This window comes from Neopsephotus bourkii, unplaced genomic scaffold (assembly GCF_033783945.1).
Source record: "Neopsephotus bourkii isolate Nb327-2 ecotype Australia unplaced genomic scaffold, CSIRO-AGI_Nbou_v1 NB_1433, whole genome shotgun sequence".
In the NCBI taxonomy this organism is placed as follows: domain Eukaryota; kingdom Metazoa; phylum Chordata; class Aves; order Psittaciformes; family Psittacidae; genus Neopsephotus; species Neopsephotus bourkii.
In genome coordinates this window covers 6,123,828-6,145,794 of record NW_026901910.1, presented here as the reverse complement: position 1 = coordinate 6,145,794, position 21,967 = coordinate 6,123,828, and the positions used below count along the sequence as shown (strand labels likewise).

At 54.7% G+C, this 21,967-nt stretch overlaps 1 protein-coding gene across 10 annotated transcripts in view; it reads left to right on the top strand.

The window, feature by feature from the left end:
- The window catches only part of IGSF9B (immunoglobulin superfamily member 9B), a 72,813-nt gene that overhangs the window by 21,255 nt on the left and 29,591 nt on the right, over positions 1-21,967 (top strand). For 7 of the 10 annotated variants that reach the window (XM_061368601.1, XM_061368600.1, XM_061368597.1 and 4 more), the window contains 8 exons: positions 1,760-1,935; positions 2,475-2,701; positions 2,851-2,935; positions 4,354-4,515; positions 5,242-5,287; positions 6,683-8,314; positions 16,360-16,481; positions 17,003-18,040. In XM_061368601.1, the coding sequence (XP_061224585.1) occupies positions 1,760-1,935; positions 2,475-2,701; positions 2,851-2,935; positions 4,354-4,515; positions 5,242-5,287; positions 6,683-8,314; positions 16,360-16,481; positions 17,003-17,226 (2,674 nt within the window). In that variant the 3' untranslated portion in view covers positions 17,227-18,040. Of the gene's footprint in view, positions 1-1,759; positions 1,936-2,474; positions 2,702-2,850; positions 2,936-4,353; positions 4,516-5,241; positions 5,288-6,682; positions 8,315-8,708; positions 9,034-9,833; positions 9,880-16,359; positions 16,482-17,002; positions 18,041-21,967 lie in introns of those variants that run through there. The other 3 variants (XR_009727731.1, XR_009727732.1, XR_009727730.1) reach the window with 3 other exon arrangements.

Below are 21,967 nucleotides of genomic sequence, written 5' to 3'. Positions count from 1 at the left end.
TGCTGGGAGGTGGGGAGAGGAAGGAATGGAGCAAGCAGAGCAGTGCAGACCTTGCTGTGATGAAAATGCCCTTGGGAAGGAGCAGTTAAACCTCTCTGCTCTGGAGAGATGTGACAGCTGCTGCTATTCCTGCTCTGCAACCTGCTGCTGGTTTCCTGCCTCATCCAGGCACTTCCAGACCCCTGGGGAGAGCAGCCAGCAGCAGGAAGGGTGCTTACACCAAGCTTTCCATAGGGAATTTACAGGGTGCTGTGGGGATGGGGAGCCAGAGACCTGTCTTGCCCTGATTGCAAGGGTGTGAGCCTTGGGTGCTGTGCTGCTCCTTGGAACCAGGGATCTGGGATGGTGCTGGGTCATCTAGTGCCATGTGGAGAGCTTGGCCATCCCTGTGCTTTCCTCCCTGCTGTGGCTATGGGATGCCCAAGCAAAACACAGCTTCATCCTCGGTGGAGCTGATGCTTCCTCCCTCTTCCATGGTTATCGATGCTGGAAATGCAAACGCTGCTCCCCAGAGGTACCCAGGGCCACCGCAGCATCCCTCCTGCATACACACCATCCCTCAGCAAGGATGGTCTCACATCCCCGGGGGAGGGATTGGTGCTGTGTTTTCCTTCCTCTTGCCCCAACTCAGCTCCATGCTCTTGTGTGTCCCCATGCAGAAGGGATGTGGGAGGTGATGGAGTTAAATGCCACATGGAAACCCTGTCCAGGCACTGGCTGCTCCACTGCGGTGGCAGTGGGGGTCTTGGGAGGTGTATTTCCAGCTGGAGCAGTGGTGGGACAGAGGCTTTCCCACTGGATTTGGTGGAGCATCCTGCAGGTGCATGGCTCTCCACCGACTTCCTTGTTTCCATAGCTTGCTGCTGCTTCTCCTGCCTCACCTTCTGCTCCCTTTACAGCAGCATCACTTGTTCTTACTCCATCTTTTACTTCCCACTCGGGGGATTTACCTGGCTGTCAACTGGTGGTTACAGACCTATTCAGAATAGACCATCTGCAGCAATTCTTCCCAAATCCTCTATTGGACACCACCATAATCCGCAGCCAAGGGCTGGGACTCACTACAGCATCCCTCTACATAAGCACCAGTACTAGCAGCGCATTGATGCTCCTCTGGGACATGGTGCTTCCCAGCAGGGTGATGGCTTGTGGCTGCACGCTGGGTTGCACTGGGATGGCTCTGGGAGCTCTTTTCACCCTGGGTTTGTGGGTTAGACCCCAGCAGAAGGGCTGTGTCCTGTGTGCCCACAAGTGCTGTGCTGCTAAAGCCCAAGTGATGCTCTGGGCCGTGCTGGCAGCCCCCGACTTGTGTAGATGTGGCAATGGTGGTGATTTAGTTGAATGTCTCTTGTGGGGTTGCATGGACAGGGATAGAGCTGAGGGAAAACTCAGGTATAAATGGGAACATCTCCATCCCCTTTGCAGCACTCACCTTAGGAATTATGTTCCAGCTTCTACTTTTGCCCATGGGAATCTGATGGAGATGACCTCAGAGCAGGGCTGTTGGTGCTGACCCTGCTCTGTTTGGGGGGAGGCTGGTGGCAGTGTCCATATGAGCTGGTGTGGCACAGTGGGATGCTGACCCTGGTTATCACCAAGCCAGCTCTTGGGTGGCTGCCCCACGTCCATACACATCACTGCTCTCAAAGCAAACCATCGCTCAGGAAAGCTCCATATTCACTCAAGAAGTTAATGCTGCCTTTTGGTCCTCCCTGTCAAAGACCCCTTTCCCTGAGGATGCTCCCTTCTCTCTTGGCAGGATGAAGAGAGCCCAGTTTGGCCCCCACGACTGGCTCTCTCTCCCTGTGCCAGCTGGTTCCAGCTGGCTACTGGTGGATACCTTGGAACCGGAGACTGCGTACCAGTTCAGTGTCTTGGCTCAAAACAAGCTGGGTACCAGCTCCTTCAGTGAGGTGGTCACTGTGAACACTCTAGGTAGGTCCTCCATGGGCACGAGGGGGGGGATTCAGGAGGGCTATGGGGATGTCCTGTCTGATGGTGATCAGCAGCAGTGGTTTGAGGGTTCATGGAGGGTCCTAAATGATGCTTTTGGACTTTGTGGGATGCATGGGGCTCCTTAAAGCTTGTCCTAAGAGGCAGTGCTGGAGAGCTGTGCTGCACCAGTCACCTTTCAGACCTCTCTTAAGTTCAGCTGGGGTCAGGAGGGATTAATGGAGCCCCAAATCACTTGTGTGCAGCTCAGTTGGAGCTCTCCTGTGCTGGTACCTGCTTTGGAGCTGTCTCAGGCGGAGGTGGGAGGAAGCAGGATGTTTTCTAAGGCCTTTTTCTTGGATCCACTGCATTGATAGTCCTGCTTTTTGGAAAGACACTGAGATGAGTTGCCTCAGATACGCCTGAAACTCCAGCAGGCTGGGAACTGCTGCTACCACCGTGCTCACTCTGACCTAATGGGAGAGCATCCTTCATCTCGCCCCATCTCAACGGTGTCCCTGTCCCATCTGCTCTGTCCACAGCATTCCCTGTAACAACTCCAGAGCCTCTGGTGTTGGTTACCCCACCGAGGTGCCTAACAGCCAACCGCACACAGCAAGGCGTCCTCTTGTCATGGCTTCCTCCTGCTAACCACAGCTTCCCCATCGACCGCTACATCATGGAATTCCGCGTCGCGGAGAGGTGGGAGATCTTGGATGATGGTATCCTGGGGACCGAGAACGAGTTCTTTGCCAAGGACTTGTCCCAGGTAAGCAGGGGCTTCCCACCCCGTATGTATGGTGTTGTGCTGTGTGCTGCAGCTCTGGGGATGCTTTAGGGGTGGCTCAGGGTCTTCAAGGAGCTGAGCCAGGTTGGAGGCTGCGGTGAGGGACCTGATGGATGTTCTTGGTGTTATAGGATACGTGGTATGAGTTCCGTGTCCTGGCGGTCATGCAGGATCTCATCAGCGAACCCAGCAATGTTGCTGGTGTCTCCAGTACAGGTAAGGGGTGGTTTGTTCTCCTACCACAAGCATCTCCGCTCCTACAGGTAGCACTCAGGTCACGCAGCAGAACTTGCTCATGACACTGAAGGGTGGCTGTGTGCTTTTGCTGTGGGCTGGCTGCATGGTTATGGTCCTTGTCCTGGGAATGTTGCTGGCCCCATCCGTGTTTGGATGCAAATGGAGCAGCACTGGAGTGGGTTAGTCCTTCCCAAAGAGCATTGTGTTGCAGTGTGACAGCTCTGCAGGGTGCTTGGAGGACAAAGACCAGGCACAGCGCAGCCTGGAAATGGGAATGGAAAGTGCAGAGAGGGAAACGTAGCACTGCAGTGCGGAGATCCAAGGGATAAAAAAGCTTTGGAGCTGGAGACTGCAGCATGCTGCAGCTTGTGCATGGACCTGCATCCCAGTCCAGCTCAGATGATGCTTCTGGAGCAAGGGGCAGGGGGGGTGATGGCGATGGGAAAGGCAAGGGGGAGATGGGGATGGGGAAAACCCTGGGATTATGGCTCTGATGGAAAAGCCGAGGAGCAGCACAGCTCTGCTGCGGTCTTCCTCTGCCCCCAAGTGGTGCTGGCACGGTGAGAGCCTGCCTGCTGCAGCCTGCCTGCTTCCCCGCTCCGGCTCCTCTCCCAGCTTTCCCAGGGGGTTTGGCAGTGCCTGCAGAACGTGTGTGTGCTCTTCCCAGCTGGAAGCGGGTGCTCCAGGCAGGAGCACACTGCAGGAGCACCGGGGTTTGTGGCCTCTTCCCTGGGTGTCTATTAGCTAAGGCAAAAAGGCTTTTGGCTTCTCTGGGCATCCTGTGCCAGCGCCTCAGCACCCTCACAGGGAAGAGCTTCTGCCTAAGAGCTCATCTCAGTCTCCCTTCTGCCAGGTTAAATCCATTCCCCTTGGCCTGTCCCTAAATCCCTTGTCCCAAGCCCCTCTCCAGGTTTCCTGCAGCCCCTTTAGGCACTGGAGCTGCTCTAAGCTCTCCCCTTCAGGAGCCTTCTCTTCTCCAGGCTGCCCCAGCCCAGCTCTCTCAGCCTGGCTCCAGAGCAGAGCTGCTCCAGCCCTCACAGCCTCCTCATGCATTTATGTGGTGCAAGGTCACCAAATCCCTTGGCAGTGTCCTGCAGCAGCACTGGATGCTCTCCCTAGGTAGGCTGAATGGTCAAGGAGGTGATCCTGCCCCTCTGCTCTACTCTGGTGACAACGCACAGGTTGGATAGAGCTTGGAGCAACCTGTTTTAGTGGAACGTGTCCCTGCTCATGGCAGGGGCTTGGAACTGGATGAGCTTTAAGGTCCCTTCCACCCCAAACCAGTCTGGGATTATCATTCCTAGTACCAGTCGCCTTCACAGTTGCTGTGACGGGTCCCTGGAGAAGACAGCAGTGATTGTGCATGATGACACCCAATTGTCGTGGTTTCCCCCCAGACGTATTCCCTCAGCCTGACCTGACAGATGAAGGTCTAGCCCGCCCGGTGCTGGCTGGCATCGTTGCCACCATCTGCTTCCTGGCTGCTGCCATCCTCTTCAGCACACTCGCCGCCTGCTTCGTCAACAAGCAACGCAAACGCAAGCTCAAGCGCAAGAAAGGTGAGCCCATCCCCTCTCGTGTGCTTCCTCCCTCCTCCTCCTCGCTCCTCCTCCTCCTGTGTTGTGTTGTGGTGGTAACCGTCTTCCCTGTCTGTCTCTTCTTCCGTGCGTGCGCGTCCTCAGGTGAAGCCCTGACTTCATCCCTCGTCTGTGCCTGAAAGAGCCCGTGGTCGGGAGCGGGAGAGGCAGGGTGGGTGAAGAGGAGACACAGGAACTAGCCTGGTGATGACTCCTAGAGATGAGGTTTAGGGTTGGGGTGTTGAGCCCCTCTCCTCCTCGAGGTCCCATGGAGCTGGGCTCTCTAGCTCCTTTCTGCCCAGCCCTAGTGCCCCACAGCCACATTACACTAGAGAAGACCCCCGCAATGGAGACCCTGCTGCTTTGCTTCCCAAAAGGGGCTGCAGCCACCATGCAGGAGTGGCTCGTAGGGAAAATGGTGGCTGGAGAGCCAGGAAGGGCAGCAGCTCCTCCGTCCTGGAAGACTAGATGACCTTGGAAGGTCCCTTCCAACCCATATGATTCTATGAGCTAAGATGCGGCAGCAGGATGGGGCAGGACCCTGTGACGGGAGCTGTGTGTTGTCAGCAACCATTAAAGCGCTGGAGCAATGAAACCTTGGCCTCTTGTTGAGTGTCTTTTGTTGTCTTGATGTTGAGTTTGTGTTGTCTCTGCTGTGCTGCGCCTCCTCAGCGTTCTCTCTTCTTTCCCCTTTTTATTCTCTTCCAGACCCTCCTCTCTCGATAACCCACTGCAGGAAGAGTTTGGAGTCCCCGTAAGTATCTGTCTTAGATGCGGCACCAGGCTGTGGGTCTTCAAGGTGCCTCCTTCCTTACAAGTTGCTGCAAAGCTCAAATGGAAATGTCTCACCTTGTTTGCTTGCTCCTGACGAGTGGTTTTGGGTATTCCCTGAACTTGTGGGAAGAGCAAGAGACAAATGGGCTTTGGAGCAGAAAAGAGGGACAAATGCAGCTAAGTGATGACCCCGTTGGATCTGTGAACATTGACCAAAGCTGGAGTTGACTGATGGAACTCAATTTCACATCCAGCTTAAAGGGGCTCCTTAGGAGAAGGGTTATCCTGCTGCATACGAGTTCTTCGTGCAAGCCCGGTGTAGGTTTTGGGTGACTGTTGATTATGGTTTTACTTGGGAAATTCAGGGAATCTTCCACCTGCATCCTTTCTTTTCCCATCAGGAGTGCCCCGCTGAAGCCTCTTCCCACACGTGCCCCAAGGTGGTGGATTGTGGTGCTTGAAGCAGCCACAGCTCCTTGCAGAGCCATCAAAAGCATGTATAGCTGCTAATCAGCAGGAGCATCTTCATGGGAGTCAGATGTGGACACCTCATGCTTTGACTCCTGGATCGCTGTAAAATGTCCCAGTGCTGGTGGATCTTAATCTTGCTTTATTTTGGTTCATCCACTGCACTGGAATAACCATGCCTGGGCTGGCTTTGTTGGATCTGCTGCCTTTTGCCTTTGAACCCTGTTTGTCCGAGGATTTCTGGATAGGGATGAGTGAACTATTCTGATGCTCTCTGCCTTTGAGGCTCTCAGCCTTAAGTTGGAGTGTTGAGAATGGGGTAGAAGGTTGGTCTGAAACGATCCATCAACATCTGCAAGTGAGACACTGAGTTCTGCAGGAGGGGAACATTTGCCTGATGTCCCTCTCAGGGGTTTTCTCTTGTGTTGATAGCTCAGGTGGACATAGGAAACTTTTGGAGGAGTTGGAAGTGAGCTCTGGATCTGTCTTTTGTCCTTCTGGGGCTATGGAGCTGGTTGCAAGGCGTTGGTGGAGCTGGTTGCAAGGCGTTGGTGGAGCTGATTGCAGGGTGTTGGTGAAGCTGGTTGCAGGGTGTTGGTGGAGGTGGTTGCAGGGTGTTGGTGGAGCTGGTTGCAGGGTGTTGGTGGAGCTGGTTGCAGGGTGTTGGTGGAGCTGGTTGCCTTGGCGAGGGTGCTGAGCTCTCTTCCAGTGGAGCAGGATGATGGGCATTTCTGCTGGTCCTCTGGCCGGGCAAGACTTTGCCATCCTGGTTTCTCCCAGTGGTTCCTCTTTGGAGAGCAGGTAGCACTCTGTTCTCTGGACCCAGCTGGTGGTTCTTCTGCACAAGAAGACCTCCTTTCCCCTCCGGGTGACAGTCCCCTCTTGGTTTTTCTCCCTTGTGGTCCAGGTTGTCTTCCGGCAAGGTGAGTCCCGAGAGCATCCGCACGCTCCGTCCCCCTTCAGAGTCCTCTGATGACCAGGGCCCGCAGGCCAAGCGGATGCTGAGCCCCACCAAGGAGAAGGAGCTTTCCCTTTACAAGAAGACCAAGCGAGCCATCAGCAGCAAGAAGTACAGCGTCTCCAAGGCGGAGGCCGAAGCCGAGGCCACCACCCCCATCGAGCTCATCAGCCGCGGGCCAGACGGCCGCTTCGTCATGGACCCATCGGAGATGGAGCCCTCCTTGAAGACGCGGCGCATCGAAGGCTTCCCCTTCGTGGAGGAGACGGACATGTACCCCGAGTTCAGGCAGTCGGACGAGGAGAACGACGACCCCGTCGTCCCCACCTCCGTCAGCGCCCTGAAAACCCAGCTCACCCCTCTGTCCTCCAGCCAAGAGTCCTACCTTCAGCCACCAGCATACAGCCCCCGGTTCCACCGGGCGCTGGAGGGGTCTGGCGCCTTGCAGCCCACCGGTCAGGCTCGCCCACCAGCCCCACGGGCTTTCCACCACCAGTTTTACGGTTACCTCAGCAGCAGCAGCCCAGGGGAGGTGGACCCACCGCCCTTCTACATGCCAGAAGTCAGCCCTTTAAGCTCGGTCATGTCCTCCCCACCGCTGCCCCCCGAGGGGCCCTTTGGACACCCCACCATCCCCGAGGAGAACGGCGAGAACGCCTCCAACAGCACGCTGCCCCTGGCCCAGACACCTACGGGGGGCCGGTCCCCCGAGTCGTGGGGCAGGGCTGAGTTCCCCTTCGGCAGCCTGGAGCTGGCCCCTGCGCCGTTCCCCCACCAGCTCCAGCCCTGCGAGGGGGGCGAGGGCACCCAGCCCACCGGTTGCCTTCCTCGGGGGCCACCCCCTTCCTCCCTTCAGGTGGTCCCCGCATCCTACCCGGGCATCTTGCCCTTGGAGGCACCAAAGAGCTGGACCGGCAAGTCACCCGGCAGGGGACAGCCTTCTGTGCCCACCACCACCAAGTGGCAGGACAAACCTATGCAACCCATGGGATGTCAAGGGCAGCTAAGACATACCAGCCAAGGTATGGGCATACCCGTGTTGCCTTACCACGAACCGTCCGAGCCCGGCGTTCCCAGCGGCACAAGCACATTCAGCCTGGATACCAGGTGGTACGAGCCCCAACCCCGACCTCGGCCAAGCCCTCGGCAGGTCAGGAGGGCCGAGCCCAGTTTACATCAGGTGGTGCTACAACCTTCGAGGCTTTCTCCTCTGACCCAAAGCCCCCTCAGCTCCCGGAACAGCTCCCCGGAGCTGACCGCCCGTGCCCGGCCGCGGCCGGGTCTCATCCAGCAGGCTGAGGTGTCAGAGATCACCCTGCAGCCCCCCACGGCCGTGAGCTTCTCCCGCAAGTCCACACCATCGTCAACAGGATCCCCGGCGCCCAGCAGCCGGGGCGACAGCCCCAGCTTCCGACCTACCACCGCCTTCACCTCCCTGTCCACCGCCGGCTACTCTGCTTCCCAAGGCTCCTCCTTGCCCGTGGATACCATGGATGTTTTCGGAGACATCCCTTCTCCAAGGAGGGCCAGCGAGGAGATCCTCCAACCGGAGCCGACATCCACCACGGTAGCTGCCACGGGGTAAGTGTGTGAGCCCCGTGGTGCCTCCCCCCAGCCCCTTCCCTGCTTCCCTGACCCTGCCTCACCCATTCCCTCCGATTCCCTCCCCACCATCACCATCCCAACTCGTAGGGACTCTCTTGGGCGTGCTGCAGCATCCCTTTTGGAGATGGCATCTCGCGGGCTTTGCTAGGAAGAAGCTTGGTGGCACCAAGGGGTTGCATGGCCACTGCCCAAGAGAGCTGGGGTTTAGGCGACCTTCCCAGTCGGAACGCTTGCCTCCTCCCTGGCTGCTCCCTTGGGAATGTGGGAGCGCCGTGAGGACTATGGGCTGTCTACCAGGCGTGCAATGACCTGGCTCCTGGCTGGCATAGGTAAGTGTCCTGGTGTCACTGGCAGTTGTTTCCTCTTCTAGCTGCTGGCTCTTGGCTTTCTTCGAACGTTAGGGCCGCCGCCGCCGCGCCTCTGTCTTCCTTCCTCTTCCTCTTCCTCCCCGCGGAGTCTAGAGAGCTTTAATGCATGACACGGTCACCGCCCCACCTGCAAAAGGGATGCTGCAGCCCCAGGACGCGGGCAGGGAGAGCTCGAGGACTTTTAGCCACAAGCAGCAGCATGTCAGGAGAGGAGGACATAGAAACAGTAAAGTAACCCCAGCGGAGATCGGGAGGCTGCCGGCACGCTCAGATCCTGCCCTAAGAGAGGGATGTGGCTGCACTAGACAGTAGCGGCTGGTTTTCCAGGTACCAGGGTTGCTCCAGGCAAAAAGCGTCTCTCTCTTTCTCCTTTTCTCTCTGTATTCCTCCTCTTTCCCTCCGTCTTTCCCAGCTCCTCAGACCCCGTAGCCGTGCTTTCGTCCCATCCTTTCGTCTCGCTTCATTTTGGCTTGTTGTCTGGTGGGGTTTGAACCCCCTTCCTCTTGTGGCAGAGAGGACTTGGGGGGCCGGGGCACCCAGCCCCACGGAGCCGGCGCGGTCGGAGGCGTACGGAGAAGAGGAATGTGTTTTGGGGAGGGGGGAGGCAGCGTTTCACCACTTCCCACATTTCACTCCCTCCCTCTGGTACCTGGAAGCGTTATGGCCTTAGAAAACCCCTCTGGCACTGTGCAGGGGGGAAGGATGGAGGGCTCGAGGGAGAGGATGGGGAGGGAGAGGAGCTGAACGAGCCTGAAATGACTTCTGTGTGCCTTTTGGGAAGCACAGCTCCGGAGTGATGCAGTTAAGCATCTATAGGTCCACGTCTCCAAGCCAGGGCCGCCCTAAGGAGAGCCATCTCCAGGACAGATCCGTGTTAGAGCCAGCACTGTTGTCCGTGCTTTTACGCAGTGTATCCATTCGCTTCGTTGAGTATTGTTTTGGTTTCTTCTTTGTTTCCTTTCTTCTTCTGTTTCTTTCCCCCTTTATTCTCCAGCCTCGTTTCGTTTGTGGTTTCCGTTTGGTTTCTTTCCCTCCTTTTTTCCTTTGGAGTTGTTGACGTGCTGATGTGTTGCGGAGCTCGGCTCCTTGCGGGTGTTGATAACTGCTTTGTTTTTGATTAATCTCAGCTATCTGGGCAGTGTTGTCGAGACAAGCTTCTCCTCAGCTCAATAGGTAAGGGTGATCCATGTCCGAAAGGATGGTGTGGGCGCTGTGGAGGGTGGCTGGGAGCGGGGCATGAGAAGGGGGACACGGAAGGGGCTTTTCCAATACCATCTCTTCCTTTAAAGGGGAATAAGGAATCCGAAAACACTAGGAAACACCTCTGGACACAGTCTCTGTGGCTTTTGGGTTTCCCCTCCCAGCAGCACGCTGCTGCTCCCCTGCCTTTGGGCTGGAGAACCCGGTGGTGGCAGCAATGTCTTACACAGTGGGCTTTGGGATGAGCCAAGCTCTTGTCTTCCCATGGCCACCATTCCTTTCCTGGAGGGTGGCACCCTTGACCCCAGTGTTGGTTGTGTAGTGTTAGGGAGGTGTGTGCTGTGTCCGGATGATCCAAACCAAGAGGAGCTCAGGGCCACCTTCTGAAGCCAGGTAGAAGGCACAACTGGAGCAGACAGTGCCCTCGGAATAGGGTTCCACAACGCAGTCTCCAGTTGCAGTCCAGGACATGGGGAATTTTGTTCCCATCAATACCTGGACCTGTTTTGTTTTTCCCACATCCCCTCAGTCATGGAGAAGGGGAGAAGCCAAGATGGGCTCTGTGGTTGGCATCAGTGTGACTGCAGCTTCAGGCTGCTGGGGAGGTGGTTCCTCATTCCCATTGGGAAACCTGGAAGACTTCTTCTGATCCAGCTGTAATTAAACAGCCATAAGCAGATCTTGGAAGACTCTCCTAAGAGAGAGGCTGCCTTCATGGGCCCTGTTTCCTGGATGACTGTGGGCACCCCTGGGTCTGGGATGGAGTAATTGGGAGATGGTTTTCAGACCTTAGAAGCAGAGAATGTCACTAAGGCTGCTAAAGGCAGATGGGGTAACATTTCTGACTACAAGGATTGGGAATGCTGGCCACTTTGGCTGTCACCCAGCCTGGTTGTGAAAGGAGAGGTTGGATTGCACATGGTGGGTCAGTTTCTAGGGGTTGGCTGTGCCCAGGCTTCTTTAGCACAGGTCTTACAGAGCTTTTCTGCCTTGGATGGACAGAGTCAAGGTCTTGGCTGTTGCTCTTCTAACAGCCTGAGGAACCTTGTTGGGCTGGAAAAGAGCCTCATGAGAGAGAGATGGGATTGGGTACGTGTTTCTAGGAGAGGAGAATTCCTCCAGCTTACCTGGAGGGTTGTTCTGGGGTGGGCAGAACAGGAGAGATGAGGAAGGAGCAGGTACAGGATGTGTGCTCCATGGAGGAACCATTCTCTAGTTTGAGCCTTGCAGCTTCCAAACCTTGGGAGTGCTTGGCCACCTTCTATTTTCCCCTGCTGATCCCAGAGCAGGGCATCCCATGAGGAACAAAGCTGGGACCAAGCCTTGCTGAGATCTGGGCTGTGCCAGGCTTCTGGAGTAATAAAGAAGCCCTCAGTGAGGACATGGCTGTTTTCACTCTTCCTTCCCTGTGGAGCTTCCCTGCTCCGGGAGCATTAGTGACACAGGTAACATGGCTTTAATAGAGCAGAGGTGGATCCAGGCTGGTTTGGTGTGGCTCTTGCACAGATCCTGGTGGGCTCCTGTCTCCAGATGCTGTGGGCTGATGGGTTTTTAGGAGCAGGGTCACATTGCCCAGCAAGATGCTTCCTGAGGAGCAGCCATGCATCTTATTCCAAGATGCTGCAGGGGACTGGAGCTGCAGAAGCGACTCCAGAGTCATTATTCCCCCAAAAGGGGAAGCCAGAAGGATAAATCTCTCTTTAATAAGCAAGGAGTCCTGTAAAGAGCCCAGCCAAGTAATTTCTTGATGATTTGGGGTCATAAACTTGTCAGTGTGCGCAGAGCACAGGGATTTCTCACCAGACCAGCCGGATTGCTGTACTGCAGTCATAAAAGCTGAGGGGAGGAAAGGGAGAGCCCATTCCTTGGGGATGCCCCATCCCTGGCAGTGTTCAAGGCCAGGCTGGACACAGGGGCTTGGAGCAACCTGCTGTAGTGGAAGGTGTCCCTGCCCGTGGCAGAGGGTTGGGACTGAATGATCTTAAGGTCCTTTCCAAACCAGTCTGTGATTCTATGGTGTGTGGGCTTGGTGGTGGTTGCAGGCTTTTCCCTGGGTGAAGGGCAGGGATAAATAATGCCATTCCTATCTTCTTCTCTCCGGATGCATCTCCTAATGGGCTAAAGCGGGGCTGTCGCCTCCGTGCAGAGGGAAACCCAAAAACCACAGACAAAGCACCAAGCACCCATGCCCCTCAGCACCACAGCCTGCCCTGGCTGATCCCTTCAGGCCCCCCCTTTTCCAGGGCAGTGCTGCTGATGCCAGGGTTTGGGAGGCTCGGCCATGGCGTAGCGTTGAGTGACAAAGGGACGTGGGTGCCAGGCGTGCGGGAGGAGGTTCCCCCTCACTCCCCGCTTGAAAGAAACCAGGTTCCCCTTTAAAGACTGTCCATGTGCTGCTCCTCTGCATGTGTTCCATGCCTCCTCCCGCTTGGAGAAGTTGTGAGTCCGCTTGTCTGAGTGCGTTTTTTTTTCTCTTTTCTTTCTGGATTATTACTATGATTTCCTTCTTTTCAGTCTCTTTTCAGTTCCTTCTATATTTTCTCACTCCCGTTTTTCATTTCTCTTCCTCTCTTCCCTTGCCCCGTGACTTTATTCCCCCCTCTTCCTCTCCAGTCCAGCCCCTTTTCCCTCGCCCTCTCTCCTCTCCCGTCAGCATGGTGAAGTCCGTTGTGTAGATGAGTTGTGGTGTCTGCAGACCTGGAGAAGGGGACACCCTTCTCTGGTGTGTTCCCAGCCTCTTCCTCCCTCATTGTGGTGCCTTGGCAAGGGGCCGTCACCGCTGTGTTTCTCTAGCGCCTCTTGTGCCGAAGGATCTCAAGTGTTGCTTGATGGCATTCCAGGATGGAGGCAGCAGCCTCAGCACAGAGGGGGCATTCCAACTTGCAGGACATCTTATTGGATCATGCTGGACTCCGGGTGTGAGATGGAGCCTTGAATTGAACTCATCATCTGAGAAGGGTGAAGGGTGTAAGAATGTGGTGGGCTCTGGTCCAAGTGGATGCTCTGTCTGGTCCAAGTGGATGCTCCATCTGGTCCAAGTGGATGCTCTAACATGTCCAAACTATTTCTGAATGTCAACATCTTGACTCAAGGAGAGAAGGAGACAGGGAATGTGTATTGAGACCTCCCTGAGGTGAAATACATGTATTGTGCCTTGAATCTGCTGGACTCTTCCTTTATATGGGTTCCCCCTTTTGGGTGGAAAGAGGTTAATGATGCTTTCACAGGCCTTTTCCCTTGTGTCTTTGCCCCATATGTGGAAGGAGGTTTGAGGAAGAGCAGCTGAGATGAGTGTTGGGTTGGATAGCTCTTTTCCCTCAGCTACCTCCTTGTGGCCTGGGGGTCTCTGAGGTCCCTCAGTACCTTTCTGGTCTCTCCAGTACTTCCCTGTCTATGCAGTTCAGACCCTTGCTCATTCAGAAGGGTTGTCCTTTGAAGACTTGAGAAACTTCTGCTCTGGGTGTTTGTGGTGCCTTGACCTGGAATTCACGTGGCCTTCTTGAAGCTCTTTTCCTTGGCTCTGCAGTGGAGAATTTCACCCACCTTCCTGAACCTCATCATCATGTGTTCAAGAGACTTCTGGTGCATGGGCAGCTGCCCAAGATATGAACTCTGTGGGCAGGAACAGACTTTTGGCTGAGCTTAAAATGCAAATGAATGTGAAAGAATTGGAGTCCTTGGAAGAAATAAAGGGTGGGTAGAGCAGATACAATTTGGCTGGTGAGTAACATCGTCTCGTCCTCCTCTGTATCTCTTCGTTGCCAGAGGTCAGACTATTTATGGTGACACATGGGTTCAGCTATTTATGTTTGTGTGTATAAATACAAGCCCAATTATGGAGAACAAGTGGAAATGAGCTTCAGGCAATTTCCTCCTAATCCCTCGCGTAAATCTGTCTCATTTTGTCAACGTGCCACAGGAGCATCTTCTTAGAAGGAAAAAAGCATGGAAAGAGCAAGAGCCTGTTATAAGTTGGGCATCACTAATAGCAGCAAAGTTATCTGGATGGTGGGAACAGGCAGTAGAAGGTAGAGATGCTGATGGGCAGGATGGTGGCACACATGGGAGATGGAGTGGGGCTGGAGCAGTTGAGGTCGCCATTAGCCGAGTACCTGCATGAATGTATTGTGCAAACCAGAGAATGGTTGATATAAGTGGGAAAAGCTTCTTGCTGACTATTCAGGCAGGAATTACTGCAGGAAGTCCCATGTTGTTGGCCTTCTGGGTCAATGTGGTGTTACTCTGAACCATCCTGTGTGTGTGGTGTAGAGCCCAGTGGCTCTTTGTGTTGATGCAGCTCAGTGGGCAATGCCCTAGCGGAGCTTGGAGCTGCCACTTGAAGCATCTGGTTGCCCTTGGGAAGATGATGTTGAAGAACTGCAACTCTCTGGGCTCGTAAATGTCATCTTTCCTATGAGGGAAAGCTCTCACTTGGATCCAGCCAGCAGCACTACCAGCTTGTCTGACGAGTTGCTTCATCTTCTGGTGACGTGCTGCTCTGCTGGGAGCTGGAACAGAGGCTCTCCAGGAGCATTCCATGCCTTGATGTTGATGGGAAACATGAAAAGCAGCTCTTCATACCCAGTGTTTGGGTTTCTGTTGCATCTGCTGTGTCCCAGCTGCTGCATCAATTCGCACTGCGCTTTTCTCACTGCTCTCCAACGCGGCTGGAAGATCTGAGAGGCTTTGCAATCACACGTGCCTTCAGAAACCAGCTTCAAAACCAACCCCTCCTGCTCCTCAAGGGGAAAAATCCCTTGGGAGCTCTCTGCCTGTGCCGCTCCAGCTGAAGCATCAGTCACTTGGGAACTCAGACATGAAGCGTTGCTGGCACATTGGGCTCCACAGTAGTGGAGGACTTGCAGAGGAAACGCTGCGGGGTGTTTTCAGGGCCTGTAAGGCTCCTCCTGGAATCTAATGGAGATGAGAAGCTTCAAACACATCACAGGGGGATGTGGTCTTGCACCTTGTGCTGGGGCTCTGTGCTTACCCAATCCCTGCCGCTGGCACACATGGTTTTGGCGATGCTGGATGGGTCCCATCTTACTGACCCACCAGGAAGATTTCATCCACAGCTTCTTGGGGACACCGAGGCAGCTCCTCCACATGCTGCTGGGTGCAGGGCATGTGCCTTGTGGGGTCTGCTCATCCCAACCCCATCACAGACACCTGAAGTTGCAGGAGTTGCCATGCTCTGCGTGGCTGTTTGGAAAGGGTTTGGTCACTGACCTCCAGTTGTGAGAGCAGCAGAGTGTTGGGTAGGACAGGCTCATTTGATGCACGCTGGTTTAATTCTCCTCTCTGGAGCATGGCTTTGAGCACTGGCTCTATTGCGATGAAGGGTGCTTTGTGGGTGCTTTCCCTGTCATCTCTGGACACCTTGCATGCAGGTTGCTCCGTGACGACTCGAGTTGATCCCAGGTTGTTACCTGTGGCCTCAGGCTTCTCCTTCTGCAGGTATTGGTGCAACATCGAGGGTCCTGAAAGTAAAATAGAAGAGGGAAGGAGATGGGAAAGCAGCAAGAGGCGGGGGGGATGCTGGGATGTGTTATAGGCAAGAGCTGGGCTGACTGTTGTCCAAAGGGAAAGGTTTTCCTCGCTACCCTGCTGACAGCGGTCAGCTTTCCAGCCCTTGGGTGGGAAAACAGGTACAGTGAAGAAAATAGAGCAGAAGATCCCTTTGCAAAGGGGAGACCACTTAACCTTGAGCTGATTCCTGTAGAAGAGTTACTCAGGGGCTGGAGCTGGAAAACTATCACAGCTTCTTGCTGTCCCGCAGGAAACACCTATTTGCAAATCCCCTCCTTGTCCCTCACGGTAAAACCTCACCATCCCAACATCCTGTCCCACAGGGCAGGAAAACCCAGTTTTGGGTGAAAAAGGAGTAGATGCTCCTTGTGCTGTTGCGTTTCTGTTGTTGCTTATAGCAGGGACCTGGGAATGAGGTTCCTGGCTGTCAGCGTGTGCCCTTCATGTCCCTGTCTGTTGTGTGGCACTCGGTTATCCCAGCCATGGGAGCAGGGCCGGGCAGGATCCTGCCTCCCTGCTGCTCGTGGCACTGGTGTTGTCCACTATGGGTGGTCGTGGTGCCCGTCTCGATGCTGCCGTGCTGCTTCTGCCTGTCTTCTTCCTCTCTTTCCATCCCAAGGGGTTTCCCCACCGCTTCCCAGCAATACCTTATCGGACATAGGATCTGCCCCATCCTTTTTGGTTTAGCTGTGCTGGCATGGCAGGCAGGTGAGCTGGGGGTGCTGGCAACGCTCTTGCTGGACGTTGCTTTTGGGACCGGCAACGTGGAGGAGATGTCGGGGGCCGGCGAGGCCCTGGGTTTCTCACCTTTTCCTTTTCCATGGCACAGCTGGCTGGGGTCAACCGATCCCCCACCGGGGACATCCAGAGGCCAGAGTGTGGCCAAGAGCCGCTGACTGTGCCTGTCTGCTTTTTGCTCCCTAGAAACTGTCCATCTCCGCCTGGGGACGCTGCTGCACCTGAGAGGCTTGAAGCTCTGAAATACCAGCGGATAAAGAAGCCCAAAAAGTCATCCAAGGGCTCCTCGAAATCCAGAAAACAATCCAGTGAGTGCGAGGGCACCGTGGTCCCCATCGGCATCCCCTCTGTGCTCCCATGGGCAAAGCCCAGGCAGGACCCTGCTGCCTCCAAACCCATCCCTGGATGATGCCCTCACCCCTTATCCCTAAAGGGATGGCTCCCTTGCTCACCCTGTCTCTCCGCTGCTCCTCCCCACCTCCAAATCGAGCTCCCCTTCCATGCATCTCCAGTCTGGTTTGGATTCTGAGTGTTAACTTTCCATTAGATTCAGGGCCAGGCTTGTTGTAACCTCTCTTTTACAGCATGCAAAGCACTCTGCTTGCTGCTGGTGTTGCCTCTGGTCCCATCTATCTTGGGTCTCAGGCACTGGAACAGGCTTCCAGGGAAGTGGTGGAATCACCATCCCTGGAAGCGTTCACAAATCGTGTAGACAAGGCCCTCGGTGACATGGGTTAGTGATGGGGAACGGTTGGACTTGATCTTAAGGGTCTTTTCCAACGCAGTTGATTCCATGCGCCTATGATTCCATGCTTCTCTTCCCCCGCAGACGGCTCTGCCTCCCAGGTTCAGCACCTTCCCAACTCTCAGGTACTGTGGCCTGACGAAGCTGTCTGCCTCCGCAAGAAGAAGAGACACCCTCGTCAGGATCCCTTCGCCCGCCTCTCGGCGCTGAAGGACGACCTCTGCCACCGGCAGCTCCCTGAAGACCAGACAGCCATCCTCAACAGCGTGGACCACGACGACACCAGCGGCCACGCCACCTTGCTTTAAGCCTAGCGCCGGCCCCACGTGCTTAAACAGGACGGGGTGGAGGGAGCCAACATCGCGCTGCCGGGGGATGGAGGTGATGGGGGACATGGTGGGGGACGCCCCTATGCTGGTGGCTTGTGGTGGGGATGAGCTGAGGGCATCTTGGAGCAGGTTAGGGGGTGGAAAGGATGCCTGGGGTCTGCTTCTCCCCCACTGCTCTGGATAGCTTTGGTGGGGTGGGAAGGGGGAGGCGTTGCACCTCGGTTTCAGGAAAGATCTTTAGGCTTAAAAGGCATCGATGGAGCTTTTGATGTCGCTTCCATAGTGTGAGGTTAGGGAGGAAGTGTGGGGTTGAGCAGCTCGATCACTGGAAGAAATTAAATGGCACAGGGTGTAATTAGTTGACAAGAAGCCAAGAACCTGGCCGGGAACTGGTAATCCCATGAATCTGATTATGTTAAAACCATGACCAAATAATCCCAGGAAAGCTGGAATTGTGAAAATCGCCCTGCTTCCCCCTTCCCAGCCTCCTTTTGTGTGAAGATAACAGCAGCAAAACTATCCGTGACATCTTTACCTGTCTCTGAAAGGGAAAACCAGAAAGACCCTGAGCCTTTGAACTGGTCTGAGATAGAATCCCAGACTGGTTTGGGTTGGAAAGAAAGCTCATCCAGTTCCAACCCCCTGCCACGGGTAGGGACACGTTCCACTAGAGCAGCTTGCTCCAAGCCTTATCCAGCCTGGCCTTGGATACTTCCAGGAATGGGGCAGCCACAGCTTCCTTTGGCAGCCTGTTCCAGATGTGAGGAATCACCATTTCTCTGTGTGTTTGAACGTTGTTAACGCGTGTGAGCACGCAGGTATGGGACTGCTGTCAACCAAGGGTCTTTGCCCCCCAGGTCTGGTGTCCCTCAGCTTTGATGAGGGTGGTTTTGATTTATTCTTCCTGACACTTTGTGTTATCAGTGGTGCACTCAGTGCTATGGAGTAATGTGATTTCTTTCTGCGGTAACGTCTGTAATCCTGACTCACAACTGCCAAACTGGGGGGACGCAGGCGTGCAGACAAAGGGGGTTTGGCCACGGGGTCCCAAAAGCCTCCATCAGCAGATGCTGAACCCAGTGCAAGCAGCTGGAAAAGCCCCAGCTCTGCAGATGGAGGTGGATGATGGCTCCTTGGAGCATCTGTGCAAAGTGAAGCCCGGCCTCTCGTGTTGGCTTCAAACACATTGCTGCTGGTTTCACTCTTTTTCCCCACTTCTTTCTCCTGCTCCAGCCTGGCCGTGGAGGCTGTGAGCCCCACCAGGGTTGTGTCCCTCCCTTTGCTCCATCCGAGGAGACCTGCTGTTCCCTTCTTGGTAATGCTGTTGTATCTCTTCACCAGAACGTATTTCACCACACGTAGGGTAGGTTTGGCGGCTGGTGGTTTTCTGGGTTGCACAGGCCTTTTGTTTTCCCTTTAGCAGAAAAGGTGTAGCCTGGCTCCGAGAGCAACCGGGCTCCCTTTCCTGCTCTGCCTCCACTCTCTGACTGCGTGGCCTTGGGCAAGTCACTCAACCTTTCTGTGCCTCAGTTCTCCCATCTGTAAAATGGGGATAAGTCATATTTGAGCACTTTTGAACAAGCGCTTCGGTCACCTACAGACCCCAAGTGCTGCCAAGATGCTGAGTGCTGGTACCAAGTGATCCCTCCCTTTAAGACATTTAGAGGGTTTTGAAGTGGTAAAATCAACCACTGCATCCAGATTTGCACACTTCTTCCTCTGAGTGCTGAACCCTCCAGCCTGCCTGGGAATAAACCACCGAGTGTTTCATGTGGATATTCTTGCTTCCAGCGGATTCGGGCTGTCTAGAAGAAGCATCAGGAGAATCCAAGAGCCTTTAGGCATGGTTTTTGCCCCAGGCTCTCCATTTGCATCCGAAACTTTTGTTTATTCCCAGGTAGAATTGCCAAGAGATTCTCCACAATCTCGCCTTTAATTCTGCTTTGCCTTGGTTATTGCTCTTGCTGCTGGTTGAACCTCCAAGGGCTTAGATGTTTGGACAAAGACGTGAGCTCTCAGCTGGGCTACAGCACTCCAACCACGCCACACTCCCAGGGAGCTTTCAGGTTGGGGTGTATTGGTCCTCCTGCCTAGAAATACCTGGGTTTGGAGGTTGTGCTTCCTCTTCCAGCAGGACACTGGGCTCCCTGTGACCCCAAAAGGCAGAGCGCTGTGTCTTTTCCAGTCTCAAAGCCCTCGCTTAGGTTTGAACCACTTGACAATGAATCCTCTAACTCGATAACGTGATATCTCGGAGCTTTAACATCGTGTAGGTGGTCTTCAAACCGTGAGCAGGTTTGTCTTGGGAAGGAGGGAGGGTGTTGTAGGAATGCCCCTCTCCTTCCAGCCTCCACCAGGGCTTTCTATTGAGTACGTGATGTTAAGAACCTCAACTATCAGAGTGAGAATTCAACCTCGCTAACGGTATGACTGCCAATTTCTTTGCTTTGAGTGTGTTTTTAGGGGGTTTTCCCTAGAACCCGCTCGGATCTGAATTGATTTAATGCCATTCCCCCGCTCGGCAGCGGGAACACTCTGCCTGGGTAACTTCAGCTCGCCGGCAACGTCAGTGGGCTGCTCCTGATGGACAGGTGACAATGGGGGCCGGGGGGAGGCTTCGTGCTGACTTGCTCTTCCTTTTGCTCTTGTTGCCTCAACCTCTCTAACAGAAGGCTGGGTTTTTTTTATCCTTTGAGTGCTTTCCAAGCTGTTTATGACGCCCGTTCCTATGGGCAAGGTGATGTCTTCGGGCTCTCGAGGTCGCTACCTCGGGACCGTGCCCCTGTCCCGTCTTAAGGAGCTCTAGAGGCTTTGGAAGGTTGATGGAGCGCGCCGGCTTGCTGGGTCAGTCTTTTTGAGAGTTGTTTTCCTTTTGCAGGTGTTTTGAGCCACTGGGCCCCCTGCTTTTCATGGTCTTCGACCTTTAGAGGCTGGAGCTGCAGCCCTCTCTCTTTCAGCCATGCTGCTGGAGTGGGAAATCCCGCCCGGGCGCCTCATGGAAGCGGCTCTTCCCTAAAAACCATCCTTAACTCCTTTCCCTGCTAGACCGAGCTACCTTCCGATAGACTCGGGCTGTGCTTTGGCAGACGGGCTCACCTCTTGCTTTGGCAACCTCCTGGCTTCTCCCAGCCCTCTGGTTTCCCCTCTCTCCTCCCACGGACCTGGGACATCGAAGCTGTGTCAGACGATGCCAAACGCTTCCCCCATTTCATCCCTGTTTGAACTCCGTTTCGCTTTGGTGGTTTGCAAACACAGCTGCTGCTGCTGCTGCTGCTTCATCTCCTCCCTTTCATTTTTCTCCTTCATGCTGCAAAATATATCATGTTTTTTATCTCCCTGGGCCCAACTCTCTTATTTGCTAAGCTTGTCTGAGGTAGACGGCTCTTCCTTTAGCAGTAAGCACACGATTCCTCCTTGCACGTTCTGAACTTGATGCATTTCATTAGGTCCTTTGGCAAATCCTGGGCCAAAAGTGAAGAGATGCCTCTGAATCACAGGATTATTTGGCCCTGGGCTCCACCAAGGCGTCACTGCAGTGGGCACCAACCTGGCTTTAGGTGGTTCCTGCTACGAGGTGGCCATGGTAGGGATGCTCCGGTGCTGTTCTCCATCACCATCGGGGTGCAGGATTCGGCTGCTGGGTCACACCGAGAGGTAGGTACGGGAATGTCACTGAGATCCCTTAGGAAGAGGGGGTAGTTATGGGATGCTGTTCCTCACACCCTCTCCATCAGTCCCGTGCTGTCCCATTGCTTTTCCAGCAGGAGCTGCTGAGCAATCAGCCATGGATTTTTAAGTTGACTTTGCCATGCAAACCCACTGGTGGTCTTGGTTTTGCAGCATCGTTGTGAAGGGAAATGCACGTTGGTGTAAATGGGAGAGAGGGGACGTTTATGGCCTGCTTATGGGGCCCTGTTTCTGTGCCTGCCATTAACTGCCTCCACAGGAGTGATGGGGTTGTAGGGTGGAAGGTCTCAGGGTCTCTTCCCAGCCCTGCCATGGGCCTGGGATGGAGACCATGGCAGGAAGCATGGTTTGTGGCCTCACTGGGCCCATGTGTAGGTGCTGCCTGAGCAGAGTGGTCCCCATGAGCTCAGGTGATGGTTTTCCCAGGGTAGGTTGGTCACTGCTGCTGCTGTGTATTGGTGTGATTTGGAGGCTGGGTTTGGTCGCTGATGGGCTCCAGGTTGCTGATCTGGTAGTGTCTCATCAGTGCCACCCTTCGGAGTTTCAGCCCTTCCTTTGGAGGTGATGGTGTTTGGGTATATGGATGTATAGGGAATATAAAGGAAATACCAACTTTGTTGGACCTACTTCCAGGGGTGGAGGTGTGCTCTTACAGCAGGCATAGTCCTGCAGGGCTTAGTGATGGCATGTGAGCATGACACATGCATTTGAGATGTGTTTGTCCCTTGCAGCCTGTCTTTGGCAGTGATGCAGATTTGGGAGTTCTCTGGAATTCTGGGTTGGTTTCAGCTGTGGTTCTTGGTTCGGGGTGTTCTTCAGCGAGGCTGGACCAGCTGCTGGCTGCCTTCAGGCGTTTCCACGTGTCCCATGTGGCAGAGTCGATGCTGTTTGTGGCAGGAAATCTTTCCAAGGAACTGGAGTCAAACACACTGTATATATGAGCTATAAATACATAGAGAAGCGTAGGACAAAGGTAGATGTATGCAGAAGTCCAGTAGATTTGCATGTTGGGGGTATGTTTGTCTTTAGGGGA